Source organism: Monodelphis domestica, chromosome 2 (assembly GCF_027887165.1).
Source record: "Monodelphis domestica isolate mMonDom1 chromosome 2, mMonDom1.pri, whole genome shotgun sequence".
NCBI lineage: Eukaryota > Metazoa > Chordata > Mammalia > Didelphimorphia > Didelphidae > Monodelphis > Monodelphis domestica.
The window spans coordinates 207,788,277-207,815,146 of NC_077228.1; the positions used below are offsets into that span (position 1 = coordinate 207,788,277).

Genomic DNA, 26,870 nt, shown 5'->3' on the forward strand with positions numbered 1-26,870 from the left:
CTGCTAGCTAGTATTATTTCAAAAGATACATGTTTGCATTGGTGTGAGTAGCCTAAGCACATTGTAACCAATGCACACCTAAGTATATGTTTTCATGTGTTTCTATGAACAAAAAAATTAAACCCATTATCTAGTGACCAACTTAAAAGGGGATCCTATATACACTTAGCCTCACTGGTCTTGTACAATACAACACTGGTGATTTACTAGCATAGCTTTTTAAAATGTCCCTCAATGGGACTTAAGAGAAAGAACGCTATCCACATCTAGAGAAAGAACTCTGGAGTACAAATTCAGAAGAAAATATGATTTATCACTTGTTTATGTGATTTAGGTTTTGGCTTTTAAAAGATTGCTCTTTTACAAATATAAATACTATGGAAATAGGCTCAAGTGATTTGGTGGGGGGTAACTCAGTGAAATTGTTTATCAGCTCACACAGTAAGGAGGGATAAGGAGGAGGGGAAACATAAATCATGGAAAAATGGAAAAAAATTAAACATTTAAAATTAAATTAAAACGAAATGTCCCTCAATGGAAATAGAAGACTTATGTGCTCCAAACTACTTTTAAATTAGCATGAAATTGACAAATCTAAACACAGCCTCTAACTGGACCTAGATTCATAATTTCATAGGGGGAAATGGAGTCCTCAGCTCTAAACTCTTCTAGTCACTTGTCAAGGGATGTGAATCTTGAATATTTCAAGAATCCATGACCTTGTCATTATGAGTTTCCCTCCATCAACATATTTTGCAAATCCTCTCTCATTTCTTAGGCAGCCTTTCAGAGTCGCTGTTAGCATAAAATAAGAAATATTCATAAATATTATATTTGAATTAAATTGACAAATGCAAGTACACTTTGTGAGTGTGAGTGGAGAGATGCAAGCAGATAGATTGTAGAAAGAGAATCAAAAAGTCAGCAATTTATTAGAGATGAGAAGTGCAAAAGGAAGAGTTAAGGATGACACTGCAGGGTACTTATCCTCTAATGATTCCTGTAAGACAACTCACAAGATTGTTGTGAGGCTTAAGTGAGATTATTTAGGCTTAGGGTTATATAAAGTACTTTGTATATTTTTAAAAGATGATATAGAAAAGTCATTTATCATACATTTGACTTAAAGCTTTTTCTTTTGATAAATGCTTTAATAATTCTGGGATTTTAAAAAAGTTAGCCCACTGAAGGGAATTGGTCTCCAAAAGGAGACCTCTTTTTCAACTTGAATAATTTAAGTGCTATTTTAAAATTATGTTTATTTAATAAAGTTGTACATTTCTTTCCTCATGGACAACATGTCTTACACAACCAAATGGGAAAAACAAATGCAAAGATAAAGAAAATATTAAGTACATACAATATTGTGGTCAGAACACTGAAAGAAAAACCTAACTCCTCTTTTCTTTGTGTCATCCCAAAAATATCAGTATTTTCCTAGTATGCCAAGATTACATAACATTCATGCTGAGAAGGGACATGCAGATAACCTAGGTTAGCCCTTTCATTTTACAGAGGAGGAAGCTAAGACGAAGAGATATGAAAAGGCCAATTCCTTCCATCTTACTATATAAAAGGTTTTCAATCTGATATGCCAAAATACAGTGTCCAATCATATCATACAAGCTCCCTGAATGATTGTGTGAGGTGGCTAAATGCTACATTGTAATTGGGCTGGATCCAGAGTCCAATACCTTAGACATATAATAGCTTTGTAAGCCAAACCAAGCCATGAAACCTCTCTAAGCCTCAGTTTCCTTATCTGTAAAATGTAGAAAATAATACCACCTGCCTCCCAGAGTAGCTGTGATGATACTCCGAGTTAATATTTCAGAACAACTTGGAAAATCTTAAAGCCCAATATAAATGCTAACTTTTTATTATGACTATTCTCCTCAACATACAGATTGAGAGCCTTCTTCATTCCTAAACTGACTCATAATATTAATCTGTAGAGAAAATAGGATAAAATTCCAGACTACTTACCTGAGTTACAGAGGAAGTTGTTACACTCTTATTTCAGAATGTAATGAAATGCTAGTTTCATGAGCTTTCTTCTCCAGGTCTTTTTCTAACCTGTGCCTTTTCCTACAGATGGTGGGAAAATCAACCTGAAAGAAGTTATGGATAATGTGAAAAATGTTCAAGGTTAGTGAGAAGTAATGATGAAAAGTCAGGTAACGTATTAAAATGTTTCACATGAAGGAAAGGGTGGCATAGTGAGCAGAGAATCAAGAAGACCTGGATTCAAGTTCTGCCTCTGTCACTTACTGGTTGTGTGACTGTGGAGCAAGTTACTTCCCTCTCAGGCTGTTCTCTGACCTTTTATGTTACAAATAATGTCTTGATCTGCATATAACAGAGATAAACCTTTTGCAAACATTGAGTAAGTACCCAGTAGGTCTCTTCTGGACCCTGGAGATACTTACACAAAAACAATGAAAAAGTCCCAGCTCATTAGGAGCTTGCCTTCTCTTGGGAAAGAAAATATGTACATATGTAAACATATAAACACAACATAATTTGGGAAGGAGGGTCCTAACAGTGAGAAAGCCAGGAGAGCCTTCTCACAGGAGCAGAGGTTGTGGTTATCTTGAAGGAAGAGAGGGACTCTTAAGGCAGAAGTAAGGAGAGCCAGGGGGGAACCCACTAAGGTAATACAGAAACAAGAAATGGAAGTCCATGTATGAGGAACAGAAATAGGCAGGGAAAGTGAGGAGAGAGGAGCTTATGTATTTGATCCAGGAGAAATAGGGAATCACTTTCGCATTTTTATTGGAAGATAGATTGGAGAGGGAAAAGATTCTTGGTGTCTTTCATGCTCTGGAGTCATTACATATTCCTGACATTCACATCATTCACCATTGACATCTTTCATGAACAGATAATATTGATGCTCAAAACCTGGAAGACTTTCTGAAGGCTATGGGGGTTGAACTGACAAAAAAGGAAAAGCAAGCTCTTCTGAAACAATTGCCACTTGATGGTAAGTGTTCCAAATTACACTGTGGCCATCAGAGGAACTTGGGCTGGCTTCTGTGAAAATGTGTAATACTCTCTAAAGAAAGATGCTTCCAGGGGCTCTGTGAATCGATGGCCAGGCTGGGGGCTTGGAAAACCTGGGTTCAAATCTTTTCTCAGATACGTCTTAGCTGAGTGACCCTCTGTGAGTCATTTAACCCCTATTGCCCAGATCTTGCTACTCATTTTGCCTTGCATCCTTTCTAAAACAAATGATAAGTGTTTTAAAAAATAAAAGTAAATACAGAATTATAATATCTTTGATAATCCAGCTACCCAGATAGACAAAAAAATTATATGCCCCTAATTACAAAATTTCTCTTTTCAGAAATAAAGATAGACTTAAATAAATGAGGAGGTATTATTTGCTTTTAATTGGGCCAAGTTAATACAATAAAAATGACCATCTTGTCTAAATTAATGTGCTTATTCAGAATATTTGGAGAAGACAGGCATTTTACCATACCCGGAGACCCACCTATTAAGCTATTTGATTTATGTCCTTATAGAGAGCAAAGAAAGACATAAAGGATTCATTAAGGTACAAAGGGAATGGTGTATAGCAGCACTTTTTGTTATAGTAAAGAACTGGAAACATACAAAATGAATATCAATTGGTGAATGACTATGGAAATTTTTATATATGAATGTAAGAGAATATTATTGCACAATAAAAAACAAAATATAGTATTGCTTCACAGAAATATGAGAAGACTTTTTGAACATATGCTGAATGAACTAAAGAAAAAAATTCATAAATTGATTACTTCCTGGAGGAAAGTAACTTTGAAAGACTTAAGATTGATGCAATCAGCTCTAACTTCTGAAGAATAATGATGAATCATAATTTTCATCTCTTGTAAGACAAGATTAAGACAAAGTAAAACTCTAGGCACATATTTTCACACATGGCCAATGTATGGATATTTTCTTGACTGGATTTTCCTTTGTTATAAGCTAGAGGTCTTATTTGAAGCAAAGGGATAGCAGTTATGGGGAGGAGAATAAAGTAGGAATAGTATGCAAAATAATAATAATAATGAAAAGAGCATCAATGACAGATGTATAAAATACATAACAGGAAACAATCATAGAAAAGCACAACATAGGAATTATCTTGTTGAATCTTTCATATAATTTCTAAAACAAGTTATACACAATACATAGTCAGAGTTTTACATACTAAAAACAATGTGTTTCCAAACCAATGCTCTTTACTATCTCCTTTAAAAAAGTTACTCATCATCAGCTTGTGAATAAATACCTGTTAGAAGCAAACCTATAAATCCTTCAGTCACTACAATGGATTGAGTTATCTCAGAGTCAGAAGACTCTGTGTTAATAAAAGGGATAGATTAAACCCCTTGAGAATCTTCTCTGTTTCTTTGCTTCATCATTATTTGGTGAAACAAGGAGGGAATAAAAGAGTCTTCATAGGCTAGTTTGACAAAATGATCTTGTGCTATTAGCATAATTCTCTGTGACCTGGATTGTACCTTGTCTTACAGCCAATGGGCAGATGAATAAGAAGGATATAATGAATGCTCTACAGAATCTCAGTGGTGAGTGAAGAACTATTTTATTTCTTCTCAGTGATTATAATGTGACTCCTCTAGTCCCAATTACTAATTCAAAATTTCTGCCTCATGATCTCCAGTTCTTTAGGTAGTCAGCCTGGAGGAAACAATTCACCAGATTTTGTCACTGTAGAGAACTTCATACAACCCTTAGCCAAAAGGCTGAAGTTTAGTAGTTTGCTTTGCCATAAATGCATCAGGCTTGACCAATTCTTTCTTTTATTGTGTGCTGTGGTAGCTTCTCTTGAAAATTTTGTCAGGATCCTTTGGAATGGGATTTCAGGAATAGATGATCTTTCTTAGTCTCCTGGTGACTGTCCATTTGTCTCCTTAGAGATTGTTGCTGTATCTTTGAAAATGTGTTTGGAGGGGCAACTAGGTGACTCAGGGGATAGAGAGCCAGGCTTTGAGTTTAGAGGTCCAGGGTTTAAATCTGCTCTCAGAACACTTCCTTATCTGTGTGACCCTGGGTTATTCACTTGATCCCAATTGGAAAAAAAGAAAGAAAAAGAGAGAAAGCAAGAAAGAAAGAATAGTTTTGATTTTCTTTTTATTCCCAGCACTTAATATAATACTTGGCACATAGGAAAGACTTAATAAATAATTAACGGCTGAACTTGATTTTGTATTCCCAAGATTTAGTACAGTGCCTAACACATATTAGGCACTTAATGAATGCTTGAATGATTAATTATGGTCTTCCATTTTATTCTTTCCAAAGGAGGGAAAATTGATGTTAACAACTTGGACCAGCTTCTGGGAAACCTGGAGATCAAGCTCACAGATAGTGAAATGAGGGAGCTACTGAATAACCTTCCAATAGATGGTGAGCATTTCTTATGTTTCTGTGTGCTCTGGGGGAAGATTTGATTTCCTACCTAAGAATTTCTTAACTGATCCTGACTTAGATCACATTAAGGGACAGAAATAATATAGGGAAAGCCCATCATAATATAGGATAAAATACTATCTCTGACTGAGCCTTCAAGTCCAGAGTTTCTCAGACTACCACTGACTACAAGCACAGGAATGGAAGAATCCTCACTCTTACTATAGGCTCCAACCGAGCTACCTTTTGGTCATCTTTAAGGAGAAAAGCCTAAAGTCATTGTCATTAGGGAATCCTAATGAGCCAGCTGACATGTTCTGGTACTGGACTTGGAATACAGAAGACCAGAATTCAAAAACTGTTTTAAACAGCCTCTGGTCTGAGCCCAGACAGGTCATTTGTTCTTATTTAATATTTCTTTCTTCATCTGTAAATGAGCATAGTAATAGTCTACTACATAAAATTGTTCTGAGAAGCAAATGAGAAAACATATATATTAATGTTGAAAATCTTAACGTGCTATGTAACTGCTAACTAGCATTATTTCAAAAGATCCATGTTTGCATTGGTGTCAGAAGCCTAAACACATTGTAATCAATGCAAACCTATGTATATGTTTTCATGTGTTTCTGTGACCAAAAAAATAAAGAAAACCCATCATCTAGTGACCAACTTTCTAAGGAGATCTTATATCCACTGGGTCTTGTACAATACAACACTGGTGATTTACTAGCATAGCTTTTTAAAATGTCCCTCAATGGGACTTAAGAGAAAGAACGCTATCCACATCTAGAGAAAGAACTCTGGAGTACAAATTCAGAAGAAAATATGATTTATCACTTGTTTATATGGGTATGTGATTTAGGGTTTGGCTTTTAAAGGATAGCTCTTTTACAAATATAAATACTATGGAAATAGGCTCAAGTGATTTTGTGTGTGTGTGTGTGTGTGTGTGTGTGTGTGTGTGTGTGTGTGTGTGTGTGTGTGTGTTTTGCTTATCAGTTCAGAGAGGAAGGAGGAGGAATAAGGCAGGGAGATAACATGAACAATGGAAAAAATATAAATATTTGAAATGAAATTAAAATGAAATGTCCCTCAATGGAAATAGAAGACTTATGTGCTCCAAACTACTATCAAATTAACATGCCATTAAAAAAACTAAACAGTCTCTAACTGGATCCAGATTCATAATCTCAGAGGGAGAAATAGAGTCCTCAGCTCTTAACTCTTCTGGTCTCTTGTCAAGGGATGTGAATCTTGAATATTTCAAGAATCCATGACCTTGTCATTATGAGTTTCCCTCCATCAACATATTTTGCAAATCCTCTCTCATTTCTTAGGCAGCCTTTCAGAGTCGCTGTTAGCATAAAATAAGAAATATTCATAAATATTATATTTGAATTAAATTGACAAATGCAAGTACACAATGTGAGTGTGAGTGGAGAGATGCAAGCAGATAGATTGTAGAAAGAGAATCAAAAAGTCTCAGCAATTGATTAGATATGAGGAATGCAAAAGGAAGAGTTAAGGATGACACTGCAGGGTACTTATCCTCTAATGATTCCTATAACACTGAACCCACAAGATTTTTATGAGGCTTAAGTGAGATTATGTATGTAAAGTACTTTGTATATTTTTAAAAGAATATATATAAAAGTCATTTATCAAACATTTGACTGAGAGCTTTTTCTTTTGTTAAATGCTTTAGTAATTCTGGGTTTTTAACAAAGTTAAGCCCTCTGAAGGGAATTGGTCTCCAAAAGGGGACCTCTTTTTCCACTTGAATAATTTAAATGCTATTTTAAATAATATTATAATAAAGTTTCATATTTCTTTCATCATGGACAATATATCTTATACAACCAATTATGGAAAATCAAATTGCAAAAATAAAGAAAATATTACGAACACAGAAAGAACACAGAAAGAAAAACCTAGCTCCTCTTTTCTTTGTGTCATCCCAAAAAAATCAGTATTTTCCTAGTCCACAGGATAATATAACATCCATGCTGGGAAGGGACATGGAGATTACCTAGGTTAGCCCCTTCATTTTACAGAGGAGGAAGCTGAGGCTAGAGATATGAAAAGACCACATCTTTCCATCTTACTCCTAAAAGTCCCTTAATTTGATATGCCAAAACAAAATTTCTGATTACAATATAAGTTCTGATACTCTGGAACTAAAAGAGAAGCTCCCTGAATGATTGGATCCAGAGTCCAATACTTTAGACATATACTAGCTTTCTAAGCTAAACCAAGACATGTAACCTCTCTAAGCCTCAGTTTCCTTATCTGTAAAATGTGGATAATAATACCACCTGCCTCCCAGAGTGGCTGTGATGATACTATGAGTTAATATTTCTGAAGAACTTGGAAAATCTTAAAGCCCAATATAAATGCTAATTCTTTATTACTACTATTCTCCTCAATATACAGATTAAGGGCCTTCTTAATTCCTAAACTGACTCATAATATTAATCTGTAGGGAAAATAGGATAAAATTCCAGGCTAATGACCTGAGTTAAAGGGGAAACTGCTAAACTCTTATTTCAGAATGTAATGAAATGCTAGTTTCATGACCTTTCTTCTCCAGGTCTTTTTCTAACCTGTGCCTTTTCCTACAGATGGCGTGAAAGTCAACCTGAAAGAAGTTATGGATAATGTGAAAAATATTCAAGGTTAGTAAGAAGTAATGATGAAAAGTCAGGCAACATATTAATATGTTTTACATGAAAGAAACCATGGCATAGTGGGCAGAGAATCGAGAAGACCTGGGTTCAAGTTCTGGTTGTGTGACTGTGGAGCAAGTTACTTCCCTCTCAGGCTGTTCTCTGACCTTTTATATTACAAATTACAAATAATGTCTTGATCTGCATATAACAGAGATAAACCATTTTCAAATATTTAATAAGTACCCACTAGGTCTCCTCTAGACCCTGGAGATACTGACACAAAAACAATGAAAAAGTCCCAGCTCACTAGGAGCTTGCCTTCTCTTGGGAAAGAAAATATGTATATATGTAAACATATAAACACAACATAATTTGGGAAGGAGAGTCCTAACAGTGAGAGAACCAGGAGAGCCTTCTCACAGGAGGCAGAGGTTGTGGTTATCTTGAAGGAAGAGGGGGACTCAAGGTGGAAGTAAGGAGAGCAGGGGGCACAGCCACTAAGGTAATACAGAAACAAGAAATGGAAGGCCATGTATGAGGAACAGAAATAGGCAGGGAAAGTGAGGAGAGAGGAGCTTATGTATTTGATCCAGGAGAAATAGGGAATTACTTTCGCATTTTTATTGGAAGATAGATTGGAGAGGGAAAAGATTCTTGGTGTCTTTCATGCTCTGGAGTCATTATATATTCCTGACATTCACATCATTCACCATTCTCATCTTTTGTAAACAGAAAATGTTAGTGTTCCCAATTTGGAAAAGTTTCTCAAGGATATGGGAATCATACTCACAAAAGATGAACAGCAAGATCTCCTGAACCACCTGCCATTTGATGGTTAGTGTTCCATATTATACTGTGGCCATTAGGGGAGCTTGGGCTTATGTGAAAATGTCTTTGACTTTCTTTTTTTGTTGTTTATCTGATACGTTCTAAAGAAAGATGCTTCTGACTACTCTAAACTAGGGATATGCAACTTCACTGCAACCATAAGAGCTTTCCAATGGAAGATAATGCAATTTTAGCAACTTGGAAGCCTAAGAAATAGTAAAGAGAAAGGGAAGTAAATAAAATGAGTAGAGCAAAAATAAAGGAAGTAAATGGAAGGTAGACAAGAGTAGAGTTAAGGAGTGATAGAAAAGTAACCCAGAGGCAGCTAGTTGGCTCAGTAGATAGAGAGCCAGGCCTAGAGATGAGATCCTAGGTTCAAGTATGGCCTCAGACATTTCCTAGCTATGTGACCCTGAACAAGTAGCTTAACCCCAGGTGTCTAGCCCTTACTGCTCTTCTGCTTTGGGAAGTAATATTCATTATCAATTTTAAGACAGAAGGTAGAAGATAAGAGTTTAAAAAAAATAGTAACCCAATATCACCTCATATGGCATTATTTTATTTCGAACCATCCCAAGTGGGCTAAGTATAGGGGCTGGAGATTTTGTACAGAAAGAGCTAGAGAAATAGAAAGAGTATGACAGAATTTCCTCAGTCCATTTGCCTCAGGGCAGAAGCATATTTGGAATATTCACCATGAAATTACCCTCTCCACTCCTTATAAAGTTTCAGTGGAACCCACAGAAATTAAAGGAGCATTTTCCTGTCCAGTGTTAGACTCTAGGAAGGGAAGCCTAAATTCTACTGCCCAGGCCAACCTAGAAGTAATTGATAGACTGTTACCTTTACATATGGTAATTCACATTATTTCATAGTTTTGTCTCAGCTTTGCCTGGGCTAGTGTTAAAGAAAAATTCGTCAGACCCTTCTTAAGAGGAAGGGTGCTATAAATGGGAAGGGAGACCAGACTGGGAATCAAGGATGAAAGTTCAAATCTCAGTGTTATTATTTCTCTCCAGGTTGTACCTGAATAATCTTTGTTTTCCTACCATCTTGCATATAGTAAGCATTTTTTAAATGGGCATTCATGACTGAAATAAAAAGTAATAGAGAATTGAAGAGACTTGAGGCAGCTCATATTGAGTTCATTAATGAGGCAAAACCTGAGTTCAGAATCAACCTCAGATATTTACTAACTATATGACTATTAGCATTTCATTCATCTTCTTCCAGACTCAGCTTCTTGATCTGTAAAGTGAGTAATTTGGAATAAATGCACCCTAATGTCCCTTCCAGCTAAAACTAGGATCCTCTGGGTTTAGAATCAGAAGACTCTCACTCCCTGACTGATATTTACTCATTTATGCTTTTCTGCTCTATTAAATGGTGTAACCATCACACCACCTGCCTCACAATGTCATTGTGAGAAGAGCACTTAGCAAAATCTTGTAGAAATCAGAAATATTATTTGCATTTCATTAAATTCAGTTCTATAAATATTTATTAAATATCTACTTTATTGAAGGCACTGAAGAAGACCACAGAAGATTTTTAATGTCTGATGATTGATCATTCACCAAAGCCAATTATGTTGCCAAATATATTTGGACCTATAGCTGCCTTCAAAATAACTGTTTTTATCTCAGTTTCTGTATTAGAACCTGCTACGAAAAAAGGGAAAAAAAAATTGGACTGAGATTCCTCTATCTCCCTCGGTTTAAAATGTTAAGATCAAGACCACCATCATTTTACCTTCCTTCTTCCATACCCTAACATATTTCTGCTTCCTCGTGTGTTATAAAATGAGAAGTAAAACCCCTTATCTTGATGTTATTTATTAGCTAGGCTTGATGGCATTTAAACCTAGCAGGGTTGTCTTTCTCCTTAACCAGAGGGTCTCAAGGGTATGTCCCTGTAATGAAAACTCAGTACAGGGAGAGACAGGACCAGTATTCAGATAAAAGACAACTATGGTGTAAAATACAGACGTTTTGCCAGGGCTTATTGAAATGCCTGGCACCCCTAGATGTCCTTTTTGATTACAGATCTTGTCAGGATGTCAGTAATGGCTGATGACCTCAGGTTTGACTTAACCGAAATCTCTTAGAACTGACACCCTATTGAACCCTATCACCCTCTATCTCTTTGATATATTCCAAAAACTTATCTGACTACGTTTATATAAATTAACAGTGGTTTATTAATGTGACAAGTAAGGGAAAAGGTTAGGAAAGTGGGATTCAGGAGATCCCTAAGCTAATCTATTCAGACTGATCTTGAGTCCTTGGTTATGGCCATCAGCTGGGATCAGTCCAAAGAAAATCTTCTTTTCCCTTAATCTATATTTAGTATAACTATCTCCTAAATATAAGTTTGAGTCTTAAGAGGTAGCAGAGATCTAATAGATGATTCTTCTGGTCAGACACACAGACTGCCCTCCTAAGATAAATCCTTCTTGGGTCAATCTCAAAAGTTCTGTCTGACCATCAGAGTTTCACAAGATGATCTTTAAGATGATTGATTTATACCAGAGGTACTACACTCTCTTTGGGACACTTCAGGCTATTCTATGAGATGAGATTTTCCAAATCAGAGTTCAGGATCCTCCTTCACTCTTTCAGGGCTCAGAAACAACTCCCCAAGTCAGGTGAAAACCTTCCCAGCATCCCTTCTGGACATTCCACCTCTCCATCTGTCAATCATCTCTTCTCCTGTGTTCTATCTATCCTCTCCATTTACACCTATTCCTACACTGTCCCCCTTTATTTCCTCCCTTTTGAAGGAAAACATATCCCTCCATATTTCAAATCCTAACTTTTTCACCTATGCTTTGACCTTAAGCCCCTTCTCCTTTCTTCAGGACTTCATTTCATCATTTATCCTATCTCTAGCATCTTTCCTTTCTCCCTTTCTACTGACATCTTCAATTTAGCTTATAAACAGGTTCATATCTCCATTGTTTAAAAAAAAAGTCCCCCTTTGCTTTTACCACTCCTTCAAGCTACAGACCCATATCTCTTTTTACTTTTATTGCAGTAGACCATTACTCTCTTCACCTCTCACTATCTCCACCACTCTAGTGAAATTACTTATTCCTAAACTTAACAGAAAATTTTAAAGTAGCAAATCCAATTGACATTTTTCATCTCCTCCTTAATAAAAAAAAAAAAGTCCTGGCCCTAAGACTTCAGAATTGTTTGTTGCTGTCAAATGTCAGTACTAGTTCTGCCTTTTTCTCCTATTTTCTATCTGTGGTGCTTAAATAACAAAAAAAGGACAAACTACCTAATTGTGCTATATAAATTCATCATACTGAAACTGCTCTTCCTTTCCTTAGTTATAATACTATCTGGAGGAAGAGATTTTATATAATTTTTAAGGCAAACCAATCTACTAGTTCATCTCTTCCATAGAAAAATTGTCAGCTTTCTTTATACTATTATTTATCTCTGCACTTGGCCTCAAAGCTGAGTTCATTCATCATGTGTCTCAGTGTCTAAAGTCTCCATGTGATGCATTTTTTTTAGGCAGTGGAAAAATCAAGAAAAATAGATTGATGAATTCCCTGAAGAATTTTAAAGGTAAGTGACAATGTATGACACTAAAACCTGAGCAGCTAGGTAGGTCAGTGGATAGAAAGTCAGGCATAGAAAAAGGAGGTCCTAGGTTCAAATGTGGCCTCAGACACTTCTTACTGGGTAATCTTGGGCAAGGCTTTTCTACCTTGGAACTAATATTTAATATTGTTTCTAAGATGGAAGATAAGTGTTTTTAAAAAAGAATACACTAAATTAACCGATTAAAAGTAGTACAATGAAAAAGAATACTCGGTTTTGAACCACAAGACCTGTGTTCCAGTCCTAGCTCTTCCATGTACAACTTGTGAGACCTTAGACAACTAATTTATTCTTCCTACCTTCAGGTCCCTCATAGGTAAAATGAGGAGTTTGCATTAGGTCACCTGTGAGGTCCCTACCAGTTCTAAATCTATGAAACCATTAGGTCCAATCCTGTACACTTATTAGGTTTGGGACCAAAAGATCTGGCTTCTAGTTCTGGCCCGTCCTAATTATCTATGTCCCTTTGGATAAGTCATTTCACCTACTGATCTCAGCTTTCTCATGTACAAAATTAGGATTAATCAATAAGTATTTATTAAGCACTGACTATATACCAGGCAGTGAGGATCCAAATACAAGCTCTCATTCTACTATAACATTGATAATTATAATAAAACTAGCATATTACCTTCTTCACTGGGTTGTTGAGTGTCACAAATGATATAATGTATGTAAAAGTACTTTATAAACTATAAAACATATCTTTTTATATCAATTCTTTCCCCCTTCTTTTCTTTTTTCCTCTTTCTTTGTTCTCTCCAGGCTCTCCCTTCAGTTTTCTGCATTTTTCTCTTCCCCCTTTTTTATTCAATTTCCTTCTCTTTCTCCTTTCTTTTCACTATTATCTTTGTCAAGCAAGCTACCTTTTTAAATTCCATCCTTGACTACTTGTCCTCTTTTTCATGAGAATAAATAACTCTCTTACTTCCACCACCAAAAATAAAGTAATTAATACCTTCAAAACTTCAAGTAGGGGGCAGCTGGGTGGCTCAGTGGATTGAGAGCCAGGCCTAGAGATGGGAGGTCCTAGGTTCAAATCTGGCCTCAGACACTTCCCAGCTGTGTGACCCTGGGCAAGTCACTTGACCCCCATTGCCTAGCCCTTACCACTCTTCTGCCTTGGAGCCAATACACAGTATTGACTCCAAGAGGGAAGGTAAGGGTTTAAAAAAAAAACTTCAAGTATATGGGGTGTCAAAAGAAGTTGTAATATATTTTAATGTGTGTTACAAAATAAGTTTGAAAATAGAGGTTTACATTTTCTCTAATCCACCAGACAATTCTCAAGCCTCATTATCTTTAATAAATGTTGCCAAATCATAGTTTCTAGCAAAATGTAATGAAAACTTTCAAAATGCAGATACCTAAGAACAAAATAAGATATATGTGATCCCTATCATCCTATCTGCTACCGAGGGGGCCTTCAGTAGGCCTACAGAGGATGAACTTAAACGAAAGCATTTTTTCACCTACAAAAAGCAGGTATTTTATCTAGCTATGCAAAAGACCGTGGAACATTAAATATAAAAGAATAATAGCAGGAATTTTCCAAAACTTTTTCTAACTAAACACCATTTTAAAAGAGAGTATTTAGATAATAATCCCCTCAAAACACAGCTCATCATCTATGTTGTAAGGTGGGGAGAGAGGAAAGGAAAGAAATGGCAAAATTAGGAAATACCAGCCAAGGTGATGTACATCAAGAACTTTGTATATCGTAAGCCTGCTACAAGAACTCTCAACACCTGGAAAAAACCCTGAAATTATGATAAGCTAGACTCTGACAATAGAACTTCTTAGCTAAGTACATCAGCCATTATCATTCAGTTGTTCCTATGAATCCAAGAAACAGATGGGGCAGTATAGGGTTGTAGGATGACCTTACTTAGAACCATCATGATAATCACCTAGACACAAAGAACAATGTAATGGCACTCATGTTCTTTGAATCAAAAGTCAGAGGCGATTCTATTTAGGAATGATAATAGAATATTGGGCAAAACCATAATAGGTTTAAATTGTCTCCATGGAAGATGTTACATTTTATATCAACTATTTTTGACATTATTGTGCTAGTGTTATATTTTAAGTGGATGTAAAAAATTCTGTTATTCTTGGATATAGCTTATATATTTGCAGTATATGAATAAGCCTTAAACTGAATTGAGAAGGCCTTATGATAATAAAGGCAGTGTAAATGTTTTAGTGTTTTTAGGTAACTTGTTTAATAATCTCTGAATATCAAATTATATTTATCATCTCTGGGACTTTTTGGTGACCCTTTTTACTCCAACTTTTTTTAGTGGGGCATAAGCAGATTTTTAGAATGATAAAAATAGTGGATGCTATATATCAGGTATATAAACACATAGCTGATATTTGGAGGGATCAATGGTGTTTTCACTTTTTTCTAATTCTTAAGAATTTCTTTTTTTTTTTAATATTATTTTATTTGGTCATTTTCATACATTATTCACTGGAAACAAAGATCGTTTTCTTTTCCTCCTCTCCCCTTCCCCCCCCCCTTTTCCTCTCCCATAGCCGACGCATGATTCCACTGGTTATCACATGTGTTCTTGACTCGAACCCATTTCCCTGTTGTTGGAGTTTGCATTATAGTGTTCATTTAGAGTCTCTCCTCAGTCTTATCTCCTCCAACCCTGTAGTCAAGCAGTTGCTTTTCATCGGTGTTTTTACTCCCACAGTTTATCCTCTGCTTGTGGGTAGTATTTTTTTTTTAGATCCCTGCACATTGTTCAGGGAAATTGCATTGATACTAATGGAGAAGTCCATCACCTTCGATTGTACCACAATGCATCAGTCTCTGTGTATAATGTTTTCCTGGTTCTGCTCCTTTCGCTCTGCATCACTTCCTGGAGGTTGTTCCAGTCTCCATGGAATTCCTCCACTTTATTATTCCTTTTAGCACAATAGTATTCCATCACCAACATATACCACAATTTGTTCAGCCATTCCCCAATTGAAGGGCATCCCCTCATTTTCCAATTTTTGGCCACCACAAAGAGCGCAGCTATGAATATTTTTGTACAAGTCTTTTTGTCCATTATCTCTTTGGGGTACAGACCCAGCAGTGGTATGGCTGGATCAAAGGGTAGATATTCTTTTGTCACCCTTTGGGCATAGTTCCAAATTGCCCTCCAGAATGGTTGGATCAGTTCACAACTCCACCAGCAATGAATTAATGTCCCTACTTTGCCACATCCCCTCCAGCATTCATTACTTTCCTTTGCTATCATGCTAGCCAATCTGCTAGGTGTGAGATGATACCTCAGAGTTGTTTTGATTTGCATCTCTCTGATTATAAGAGATGTAGAGCACTTTTTCATGTGCTTATTAATAGTTTTGATTTCTTTGGCTGAGAATTGCCTGTTCATGTCCCTTGCCCATTTGTCAATTGAAGAATGGCTTGATTTTTTGTACAATTGATTTAGTTCTTTATAAATTTTAGTAATTAAACCTTTGTCAGAGGTTTTTATGAAGATTGTTTCCCAATTTGTTGCTACCCTTCTGATTTTGGTTACATTGGTTTTGTTTGTACAAAAACTTTTTAATTTGATGTAATCCAGATTATTTATTTTGCATTTTGTAACTCTTTCTAATTCTTGCTTGGTTTTGAAGTATTTCCCTTCCCAAAGGTCTGACATGTATACTATTCTGTGTTCGCCTAATTTTCTTATAGTTTCCTTCTTTATGTTCAAGTCATTCATCCATTTTGAATTTATCTTGGTGTAGGGTGTGAGGTGTTGATCTAAGCCTAATCTTTCCCATACTGTCCTCCAATTTTCCCAACAGTTTTTATGAAATAGTGGATTTTTGTCCCAAAAGCTGGGATCTTTGGGTTTGTCATATACTGTCTTGCTGAGGTTGCTTGTAATTCTTAAGAATTTCTTGGAAAAAATGGAATCCAGGCTTGTTAGAGAGCTGTTAAAAAAGCTTTGTTAGCAATTCATGTACCAAATTCTAAATAATTGAGCCAATAATTATGGATCTCTAGTCACTTTCCAGCCTTGCAGAGAAGTTCAGGTCTTAGTTAATTCCCTTGATATAACTATTTTATCATTCAAGATACTAATGGAATTCAAGCTTTGTTTAACATTTTATCCAACTTCTGCTTTTGTGGTGCTGGATATGTTTGGTAAAATGGGCAGATGAGAACAATTTGTTCCAATAGCTATGAAAGTTGCTGAGGCAGGAGCTATGGAAATCTTAGAGCTTGGCCAGATATCAAAGATGCGAACATCATCTGCTGCATTTTGGGCCATTACTAGTCATCCTGACTGTTATCTTGCCTCTGGACTTAAGTGATCCTGAAGAAAAAATGGAGCTGACAACTTTGTGCAATTCTCTTATTTAAATCCAATTCATGAGCAATTCAAAATATCCTTTGATGTCATCAGTTCTCTTTGAAAATGAAGAATGAACAATAACCATAAATTTACTACTTCTTCCTTCTTAAGGGGTTCTCTCCTGTAATTCCTTTGCTTCTCAAGTTCCTATAGTGCAGTTGATATGTATTTAATTTTTAATTTAATTTAAGTTTTTACTATTTTTGGATCCTTGCATTTTTAAGAGTATCAAAAGTATTGAAAAAATCAATTTCTGATACACTTTTATTTTCTGAATTTACATTTTTTCTTTGTTGTTTTTAATTGGATAATATGACTTCCAGGTTTTCTATTATGGGTACCAAGATACTAATGTAATATTCCAAGAGTCTTTCCATAGATCTTCAATAGTTTTCCCAAGTTGCTTCTGTCATGGGAGTATTAGATGCTTATCCTAAGGAATATTCTTGGCTGCAGTATATATTGCTTTGTATGTATCCTGAAATGTTTTTATACTCTTTATAAAATATTAAAGGAGAACATAAATTTATGTTGGTTCCAGCAGATACCAACCTATTTGAATTTTAGTTTTGGTAGTTGAACTACTCTTTGGATACTTAACATAATATTAAAAAAAGAGGTTATCAAAATTCTAAATATACCTATCTTTCCTTTTCAAAATAATTTAAAGACAATGGCATAATTTTCTCCTTCTGTTTCATTATTGGAGAGCAAATTTTTGGAATTTGTGTTGTTTTATACTTTTTCAGGACCTTCTGTTTCTTTAGCTTTTATCGTCTAAGATTTATGAAAATCTGCAATTTTTGCTCACATTTCATCTAATATGGGTTTTGGAATAAAGCTATCTGCCCTCAATTGCCCTGCAATGTATTTGTAATATAGGATTGTCAAAAAGCATCATGAAGCTCTTATCTGTAACTGATAAAATAGGTTTCCAATTTTGTTATGATGTAGCTCTGGCACAGAAAAGAATCATAAAGCATGGATGACATCAAGTTATATAGTCCCTCTAAAAACCAATACTTCATTTCAAGGAAATTTTCTCTAAGAATAAAAGTCTTTTCAACAACCTAGACACTATCCTCAACTCCTCACTCTCTCGCCTTTTGTCTATCAATTCTACCTTTACATCTCTTGTATATTCCCCTTTATCTCTTCTAACATTTTTACTGGAGAACTGGCCCTTATCATCTTACAACTGGACCAATGGACTAGCTTTCATGTTGGGCTCCCTGCCTTGTCTCTCCCCATTCCAATCCATGCACCATTCATCTACCCATATGATCTTTCTAAAGTGAAGTTCTAATCAGATCAAACACTACTTAGTGAACTATAGTGGCTCCCTATTACCTCCAGGATCAAATATAAAATCCTTTACTCACTTTTAAATCCTTTTGTGGTCTAGCCCCTTCCTACCTTTTTTTTTCAGTCTTTTCCCACTGTATAATTCTCTACACAGTTTATGATCCAGTGACACTGACCTCCTTGATGTTCCCCAAACAAGGCATTCCAACTTTCAATTCTGCATTTTCACTGCCTGTCCTCCATGTCTAAAATTGCTCTTCCTTGGCTTCCTTCAAGTTGCTACTAAAATCAACTTCTGTAAGAAGTCTTCCTCAGACCCCCTTAATGCTAATGCTTTCCCTCTGTGATTACCTCCAATTTATCTTGTCTTTATATCATTTGCACATACTTATTTGCATGTTGTCTTTACAGTTAGATTGTGAACTTCTTAAGAGGCTATTTTTGCCTCTCTTTGTATCCTCAGCATTTAATACAATACCTGGCACATAAGAAGTGTGGAATAAATGCTAGTTGACTGGCTGATTATGTTAAAAGATCATCGAGAATCCTAACATCAAAGTTTAGATCTACAACAATGACTACCTATACTAGTATAGGTATACCAGAATACCTATACCAATACCAGTTTTAATATATATTACTGACACTATAAAATAAATGATAAAAGATCTGGAAGGTAGTAGCCAAACAAAAACCTCTGCAGTGTTAATGAAACAGGAAAGCTTACTGAAATGAAAGGAAAAAGGCAAATAATAAACAGGTTAAAAATTTATAGAAATACTTTTGAAACAAACAGACCTCTTTTCAAAAAGTAATAATAAAGACTATAAGTGTCACCTGGATTTGCTGAATGTAACCAAAAGTGGCTTGTCTTCAAAATAGCTAAGATAAATGAATAGAACCAAAATGCCTTCCATGAGTCATATCCACATGAATTCAACCAACTTTAAAAAGCCTTATGGTGCTTTTCCTCTGCAGTCAGTTAATACTGCAAGCATAGAGGGTTTTTTCATACTTTAATATCATCTAGTATTTTTCTTATTCCTGTCTTTTGCCATTTTCATTTTTTCTATAGGAGGAAAGGTTGATGTCCATGACCTGGATAAAGTCCTGGGGAACCTGGGAATGGACCTTACAGATGAAGAGCTTCAGGGGCTGCTAAAAGTTTTGCCACTTGAATGTGAGTTTATCAAATCCTGTTGTACACTTCCAGGGAGTTGTTAACTTTTTAACTTTTTCTGCTTAGCACCAATAGAGATGGTCTGAAATATAGTATAAAAGACCCATCCTGGAGTCAGAAGAAAATATGGCTCCAATCATTGACCTTTAGGTTAGGGGCAGAAATTTCTCAATACATAAATTTGGCACCAGCCAAGATAATCAGTGTTCAAGAGTGATACAGGGACAACTCATAGGTTTAAAACATAAGTATACAGAAAATGGTGTAGGAAAGAAAAAGAAAAAAGAGAAAAAGGAAAGATACATTTAGGGAAACTTAAATAAGGACAGCTAGGTAGCACAGTGGATGATGGAATGCCAGACTTGGAGCCAGGAGTTTCTGAATTCTCTACACACTTTATGATCCAGTGACACTGACCTTCTTGATGTTTCCCAAACAAGACATTCCATCTTTCAATTCTGCATTTTCACCTCCTGTCCTCCATGTCTGGCCTCAGAGGCTTAGTAGCAAGTCACATAACCCTTTTTGCGTCAGTTTCCTCATCTATAAAATGAGATGGAGAAGAAAATAGCAAACCACTCTAGTATCTTAGCCAATAAAACCCCAAATGGAGTCACAAAGGGTTAGCCATAATTGAAAATGTAAAATGAAAAATTGAAAAACAGCTGAATAACAACAAAACGAAGACACCAATATATTTTCATATGTAATGTAATATAAGTCCTAATCTGAAGCACCATCATGAGGTCAGTTTCAAATAATATGAAAAGTGGAATTGGTTCTATTCAAGCAGGTAAGAAATGACTTCTTACTGACAGGGGAGTAATTTCTAAATGAGCCATCTGTAGTGTCAGACCTAACTTCTTAGTGCCCAGACTGTAGGAGTACATAGTTCCCATCTGGGAAGACTTTGAGTACATTCACAGTGATACACTATGTCTGCTTTTCAAGGACCAGGCTAGCCAAGAATAAGAAAGCTATACAGAAAGCCCGCATGGACACTTGGCAAAGAATTCTGTGATCATGGTAATGCATGAAATGAAGAAATATACAAAATGGCTCTCAATTCCCATTGATCACTTATTCTTCTATAGTGACAGAGGAATAGTGCCACAGAAAATGGCAGAAGATGCTAAAAATCATTATTTTTAGACCACATTAACCTATAAACACTAACTTAGTTGCTAACATTCTAAATGTAAGATTCTTATCCAGTGGACATTCTGCTGGAGGAAGTGAATTCTATTTATTTCATACTCCTTGACCTCTGGGACCTGAGACTATGGTTGGGATTTTAATTTTTTCATCTCCAGAAATCCCACTTGCTGTCCTAATTGGTATATGCCTTACCTGGCCCATAACCATGCATTACTTAACTCCTTGATCCACAATCACTTCCTTATCAGATACCTTGACTGTCTATGTCATTCCCCAAACCCCTTGCTCACCATGAACAAATCAATTCAGATACTGCTCCTGAAAGGAGTATGTCATTTTCTTCCTTTATGATCCCATTTACAAATCCTGAAACTTTATGGACTAAAGTACCCCTTCTAAGTCTTCTAATACTCCCCTAGGTATACTTGTCTCCTTTTACAAAATGTAAGCTCTTTGAAGGCAGGGACTGTCTTTGCTTTTGTATTTAAATTCCTGGTAGTACAGCATGGGGCTTGGCATATACTAAGCACTTAAAAATGCTTTTTTCATTTTTCATTCATTTGTATCAACTTGACATGCTCCCCATACCACAAGAAAAAAAGGAAATTGTAGCTAAAAGGAAAGATGGCTCAGTTTCTCTTTGGATAAGCAAATGAATGGACAGTTGTCAAAAGATCTGAAAAGCAAATGAAAGAAGTAAAGATTGAAAAAGGTCAAAGATTTATAAACTACATAAAAGCAACATTAATATAACAAAACACTATATTAGTTATATTTGAACAGGCAAGAAATTACTTGTTACTTATATGGAAAGCATTAAATAAAATAATATATGTCTCCACCAGACAGCCCACCTGAGTGAAGATTAAAATTAATATAAAGCTAGAAGAATAAAAATGAGTTTAAGAATAGTATCACCTCATAGAACTTCAAGAAACAGTGAAGAAATTTGTTGGGCTGGGCCGCATCACGTCTCCCAGTGTTGGGCTCTCCTGCTTGTAGCTGCACAGAGCTCAGACTACTTTTCTGGAGAGACATTATTGTATAGTGGATAGAGTGATTGACCTGCAGTCAGGAAGACCTGGTTTTAAATTCTCCTTCCTACCAGGGGATTATAGGTTGTTCCAGAATCTCATGTGAAATGGAAAAAAATAGATCTATAACTTTTAAATATAAACTACATAAATAAATATCAAAAAGTAATTGATGAGAAATTTCCTTATCTTATGAGGAGATGAACAAAACAATAACTTCATCAACATATGTGAGGTGCTTAAATGTTGGTCTAATTAGGCAGCTGGCAGATTTTATTGATCCTCAAGAAGAATGGAAGTTAGCAGTTGATAAAAAAAAAATAGCCTTCTGGAGATAGTAGATATAACCACTTTCATATAAGTAGATTTGAAGGATTACTTCAAAGTGGAAAGAGTCCCACTAGTGAACTCTTTGACTGGGGAACCACAAACTGTACAGTTGGAGATCTTGTGGATCTTTTGATTAGAAATTAATTTCTAGTACCAGCAAGCTTGTTGCCAGATAGTGTTCCAGAAATTATCCATGTACTTTAGGCACTCATAAGAAACTGCTTCCTCCTTATGACAAAGAAAAGACACATGTGAAACCTATTCAGAATCATAAATATATCTCTTCATCTCTAGACTCCTCATTTTAGAAGTTAGTGATACACATTTCCAGAGTTTTTCATTTCATGAATTAAAGAGTGTTATAAATAATTTTGATGAGCGCGCTATGTCCGCTGGTGGAAACAAAATGGGAAAGGGAGACTTTGGAGTTGTACAAAAAGGCTATATCAATAGCAGAACCATGGCAGTGAAGAAACTTACAATGATGGCTGTTATGTGTACTGAAGAACTAAAACAATTTGATCAGGAAATAAAAATACTGACAAAGTGTCAACATGAAAACTTAGTACAACTGTTTGGTTTCTCAAGTGACAGCGATGACTTCTGTTTGGTGTATGTCTATATGCCCAGTGATTCATTGCTTGACAGAGTATCTTGTCTGGATGGTACTGAACCACTTTCCTATCATACAAGATGCAAAATTGCTCAAGGTACAGCTAATGGTATCTACTACTTACCTGCAAACAATCATGTTCATAGAAATATTAAAAGTGCAAATATTTTACCTGATGAGGGCTTCTTATCCAAGATTTCTTACTTTAGACTTGGCACTAACTTCTACAAAATTTAACCAAATAGTCATGACTAGCAGAATTATAGTGACAACAGCCTATATGGCACCTAAAGCTTTGAGAGGAGAGATAATATCTAAATCTGACATTTATAGTTTTGGTGTGGTCTTGCTTGGAAATAATAACCAAACTTCCAGCAGCAGATGAACAGCATGAACCTCAATTACTGCTAGATATCAAAGAAGATATTGAAGATGAAGAAAAGCCAAGCTGAAGATTATATTGATGCAAAAATGAATGATGTCAATTCCACTTCTGTTGAAAATATGTATTCTATTGCTAATCTTTGTCTTCATGAAAAGGAAAATAAGAGACCAGACATTGAGGTGGTAAAACGTCACCTCCAAAAGATGACGTCTTCCTGATTTCCTAAAATTTTATTAAGAAATCTTTGAAAATTTGAAGATTGAATCCTGGGCTTGTCATTCCAAAAAAGAACCCAATTTTTTGTATATCAGAATTTATATATGTATATATATATATATATATACACATATATGTATGTATATCAGAACTTATATTTTTGAATTTTAACTTATTTTTTTGCCCCTGCTTTATAATATGACTCAGTTGCCCTCTTTAGGAACAATCATATTATCCTACTATAGTTAGATTTATAGGATAATGTTTAAGCTTTATCATTGTTCACCAATAAATCAAAAAGACCCTTAATTTTTACATTATTTTTTTCTTCTGCTATATTGGATATAATTTGATTAGACCTTTTTTGCTATTTTCAATATGATTCAAGAATTAGCTTTAATCATTTTCATCTGTATTTAGCATAGAATGATTAGTTTTTTAAGTTGTGATTAAAATTAAGGCAAACTGAGGCACAACATTCCAAGCATATTCAATTTATTGGTAAGGCTAGCATTTACCAATAAAAGGAGTCTCTTGATTCAGTCAAAAGACCACAAGGTAGGGATTGCTAGCCTTCATATAGTTTGGGGAAATAAAAGCAGTGAAAGAATAGAAAGTTTAAAAGTATGATTAGTCATGAAGCCTTAATTATCATAGATGATAGAATAGAATTTGATTGGATGGCAATCAGGAATACAGAAGAACTAACAACATTCCCTCCTTCCATCTCATTGCTAAGAAAAGTTTATTTGTGGTATCCACCTGCATGAAAAAGAGTCCAGACTTTTTAAAAGGATAGTAAGCATTATAGAGATACCAGACTTCCTGGTGCCCACCTGCATCTTGCAACACTTGTTACTGAGATAATAGTTCCCTTCATAATTGTATATGGGCAGTAAGATATGAGGGTGGCAAGGAGGTGCAATGAAGAGAGGCTCTGGCTTGAAGTCAGGAAAACCTGAGCTGAAATATAGGCCCCAGACACTTATTGGCAGTATGACCCTGGCAAGTCACTTAACCCCATTGGCCTCAGTTTCCTCATCTATAAAATGATCTGGAGAAGGAAATGGCAAACCACTCTAGAATCTTTGTCAGGAAAACCCCAAATAGGGTCATGAAGAGTTGGGCATGACTGAAAACAACTGAACAACAAAAATAGGATGTGTGGAGCCTAGAGATATAGAGTTTTTTTTATAAGAAGGTGATTTAGGGGACAACTTAGCTCAGAGAGGAAAACGGAACTGAACTGAACTCAGAGACAAAGAGACCTAGGTTAGGCAATTTTACAGTCTATTGGGAGTGATACAAAATAGAATTACAAAATGGAATCAGAATTAATTTGATTTTTTCCCTGTCTATTGATTCAGCCATTCTGGAAAGCAGTCTGGAATTATGCTAAGAAAGTGATTTGACTGGAAAATGACTAAAAATAATAATTCTGAGTGAAAAAAATAACCAAGAAAACAATACACACAATGGCCATAACAACAACAAAAACACAATTCCACAAAAACAAAAACTGTGTAATTATAATGAACCAAAGAAGATATAAGAAAATAAACTTCTTTTTTTGGCAGAAAAATTAGTTATACTCTTGGTATATAATTGCTACAATGTTCCACTTAGTTGATATGTCATTTTGTTTGCTGAAATGCTTTTTTATATTTTTTGTTATAAGAGAATTCCTAGTAGAAAGGGAAGAAGAGGGTAATAGTTGGAAATGAAAATGTTTTTAAAATAAACTATATTAATAAAAAAAGATTTTAAAAACAGCGAGGAAAAAGACATGTACAAAAATAGCTGCACTCTTTGTGGTGGCCAAAAATTGGAAAATGAGGGGATGCCCTTCAATTGGGGAATGGCTGAACAAATTGTGGTATATGTTGGTGATGGAATACTATTGTGCTCAAAGGAATAATAAAGTGGAGGAATTCCATGGGAACTGGAACGACCTCCAGGAATTGATGCAGAGTGAGAGGAGCAGAACCAGGAGAACATTGTACACAGAGACTGATATACTGTGGTACAATCAAATGTAATGGACTTCTCCATTAGTGGCAATGCAATGTTCCTGAGCAACTCGGAGGAACCTACAAGAAAAACCACTATCGACATCCAGAGGAAACACTGTGGGAGTAAAAACACCAAAGAAAAACAACTGCTTGAATACATGGGTCGAAGGGATATGGTTGGGGATGTAGACTCCAAATGAATATCCCAATGTAAACAACAACATGGACATAGGTTCTGATCAAGGACACAAGTAATACCCAATGAAATTGCGTGTTGGCTGTGGGAAGAGTGGGTGGAGGGGAGGGAGAGAAATAATGTGATTATTGTAACCAATGTTCTAAATTGACTAAATAAACTTATTCAAATGGAAAAAAAAACAGTGAAGGGACAAGCTAATTTAAATGAAACTTGGCAAGAAACCTCAAATGATCAAAGTCATCCCAAAAGCATTTAAAGATTAAACTGGAAAAAAAACAACAACAAACAAATGATAACTAGAGAAGAGCTTCAAATATATTTTTTAAACTATTCTCCATCAAGGACAATGAAGCCACATTTAGGCTTTTAAAATCACAGTCATAAATATGTTCATTGTAAGTGGAAGTGGAATTGTCATTGAAGAGAACAATGATGGGAAAAGATCAAATATGAGATTAAATACTATTTAATGGAAAAACATTAAGTGCTTAATATGTGCTTACTACTGTAAGTATTGAGGCTACAAATAGAAAACTGAGAATCCATATTCTCTTACATTTTAATTACAGTGTATAGGGTGTGGAGAGACTTAGACCAGCACCTCTGATATGAGGGCTTGTTTATTCCCCTTTGGCACTACCTTTCACTCAGCTCTCACCTGTGACCCCAAGAAGCTGTAGCCTGTAGTATAAGCAACTGCCAAACTCTAGTAAACCCATTTTAGCAGGCAGGATAAACCATATTGATGATAACTGACTGGCCTCAAACCCATCAGTGAATTATGGGAATGTGGACTTTAAGTATATGAAGACCTCCCCAGCCCCACCCCCAAGTGGAATGGGCAGATGAGAACAATTTGTTCCAACAACCAAGAAGCCAGGTGAAGCAGGTTGTGTAGAGTTTAGAGCTTGGTCAGACCTCAAAGATGCCAAAATAATCCATTGCATCCCAGATCACCACCAGTCATTCTGACTTTTGTCTTGACATTGGCCTTAGATGACTGGAAAAGAGAGTGAGGCCGACAACTTTGGGCAACTCTGCTTCACTTAAATCCAATTCACAATCAAGTCAAGATAACACCCCCGATGTTATTAGTCCTCTTCAAAAATGAAGGATGAAATTGACAAATGGTCAAAGGATATGAACAAGCAATTTTAAGATGAAGAAATCAAAGTCATCAATAATCATAAGAAAAAATGCTCTAAATCACTCTTGATTAGAGAAATGCAAATTAAAACAACACTGAGGCCAATATGGCAATAAAGGAAAGTAGTAAATATCAGAGGGGATGTGGCAAAATTGGGACACTAACGCATTGTTGATGGAGTTATGAACTGATCCAACCATTCTGGAGGGCACTTTGGAACTATACCCAAAGAGCTAACTATGAAGACCCTTTGATCTGATAATGTCCCAGGTGGGACTGTATCCCAAAAAGATATGAAAAAAGAGGAAAGAACCTACTTGTACAAAAATATTTATAGCTACTCTTTTTGTGGTGGCAAAGAATTAGAAATTGAGGGG

At 35.7% G+C, this 26,870-nt stretch overlaps 1 protein-coding gene, 1 long non-coding RNA gene and 1 pseudogene across 19 annotated transcripts in view; 2 read left to right on the top strand and 1 right to left on the bottom strand.

Moving 5' to 3' along the window:
* The window catches only part of EFCAB3 (EF-hand calcium binding domain 3), a 722,802-nt gene that overhangs the window by 665,605 nt on the left and 30,327 nt on the right, over positions 1-26,870 (top strand). For 16 of the 17 annotated variants that reach the window (XM_056817026.1, XM_056817025.1, XM_056817030.1 and 13 more), the window contains 8 exons: positions 2,095-2,148; positions 2,885-2,986; positions 4,530-4,583; positions 5,320-5,424; positions 8,052-8,105; positions 8,832-8,933; positions 12,455-12,508; positions 19,295-19,399. In XM_056817026.1, coding sequence (XP_056673004.1) covers positions 2,095-2,148; positions 2,885-2,986; positions 4,530-4,583; positions 5,320-5,424; positions 8,052-8,105; positions 8,832-8,933; positions 12,455-12,508; positions 19,295-19,399 — 630 coding nt within the window. The remainder of the gene's footprint in view (positions 1-2,094; positions 2,149-2,884; positions 2,987-4,529; positions 4,584-5,319; positions 5,425-8,051; positions 8,106-8,831; positions 8,934-12,454; positions 12,509-19,294; positions 19,400-26,870) is intronic. The other variant, XM_056817037.1, reaches the window with a different exon arrangement.
* Positions 1-26,870, bottom strand: part of LOC130457239 (uncharacterized) — a 160,018-nt gene that overhangs the window by 73,335 nt on the left and 59,813 nt on the right. For both annotated transcript variants that reach the window (XR_008916399.1, XR_008916400.1), the window contains exons 2-3: positions 19,817-19,942; positions 1,987-2,111 (exon numbers count right to left, since the gene is read on the bottom strand). This is a non-coding gene — a long non-coding RNA (uncharacterized LOC130457239). The remainder of the gene's footprint in view (positions 1-1,986; positions 2,112-19,816; positions 19,943-26,870) is intronic.
* LOC100021188 (interleukin-1 receptor-associated kinase 4-like) lies at positions 19,938-23,156 on the top strand (annotated as a pseudogene).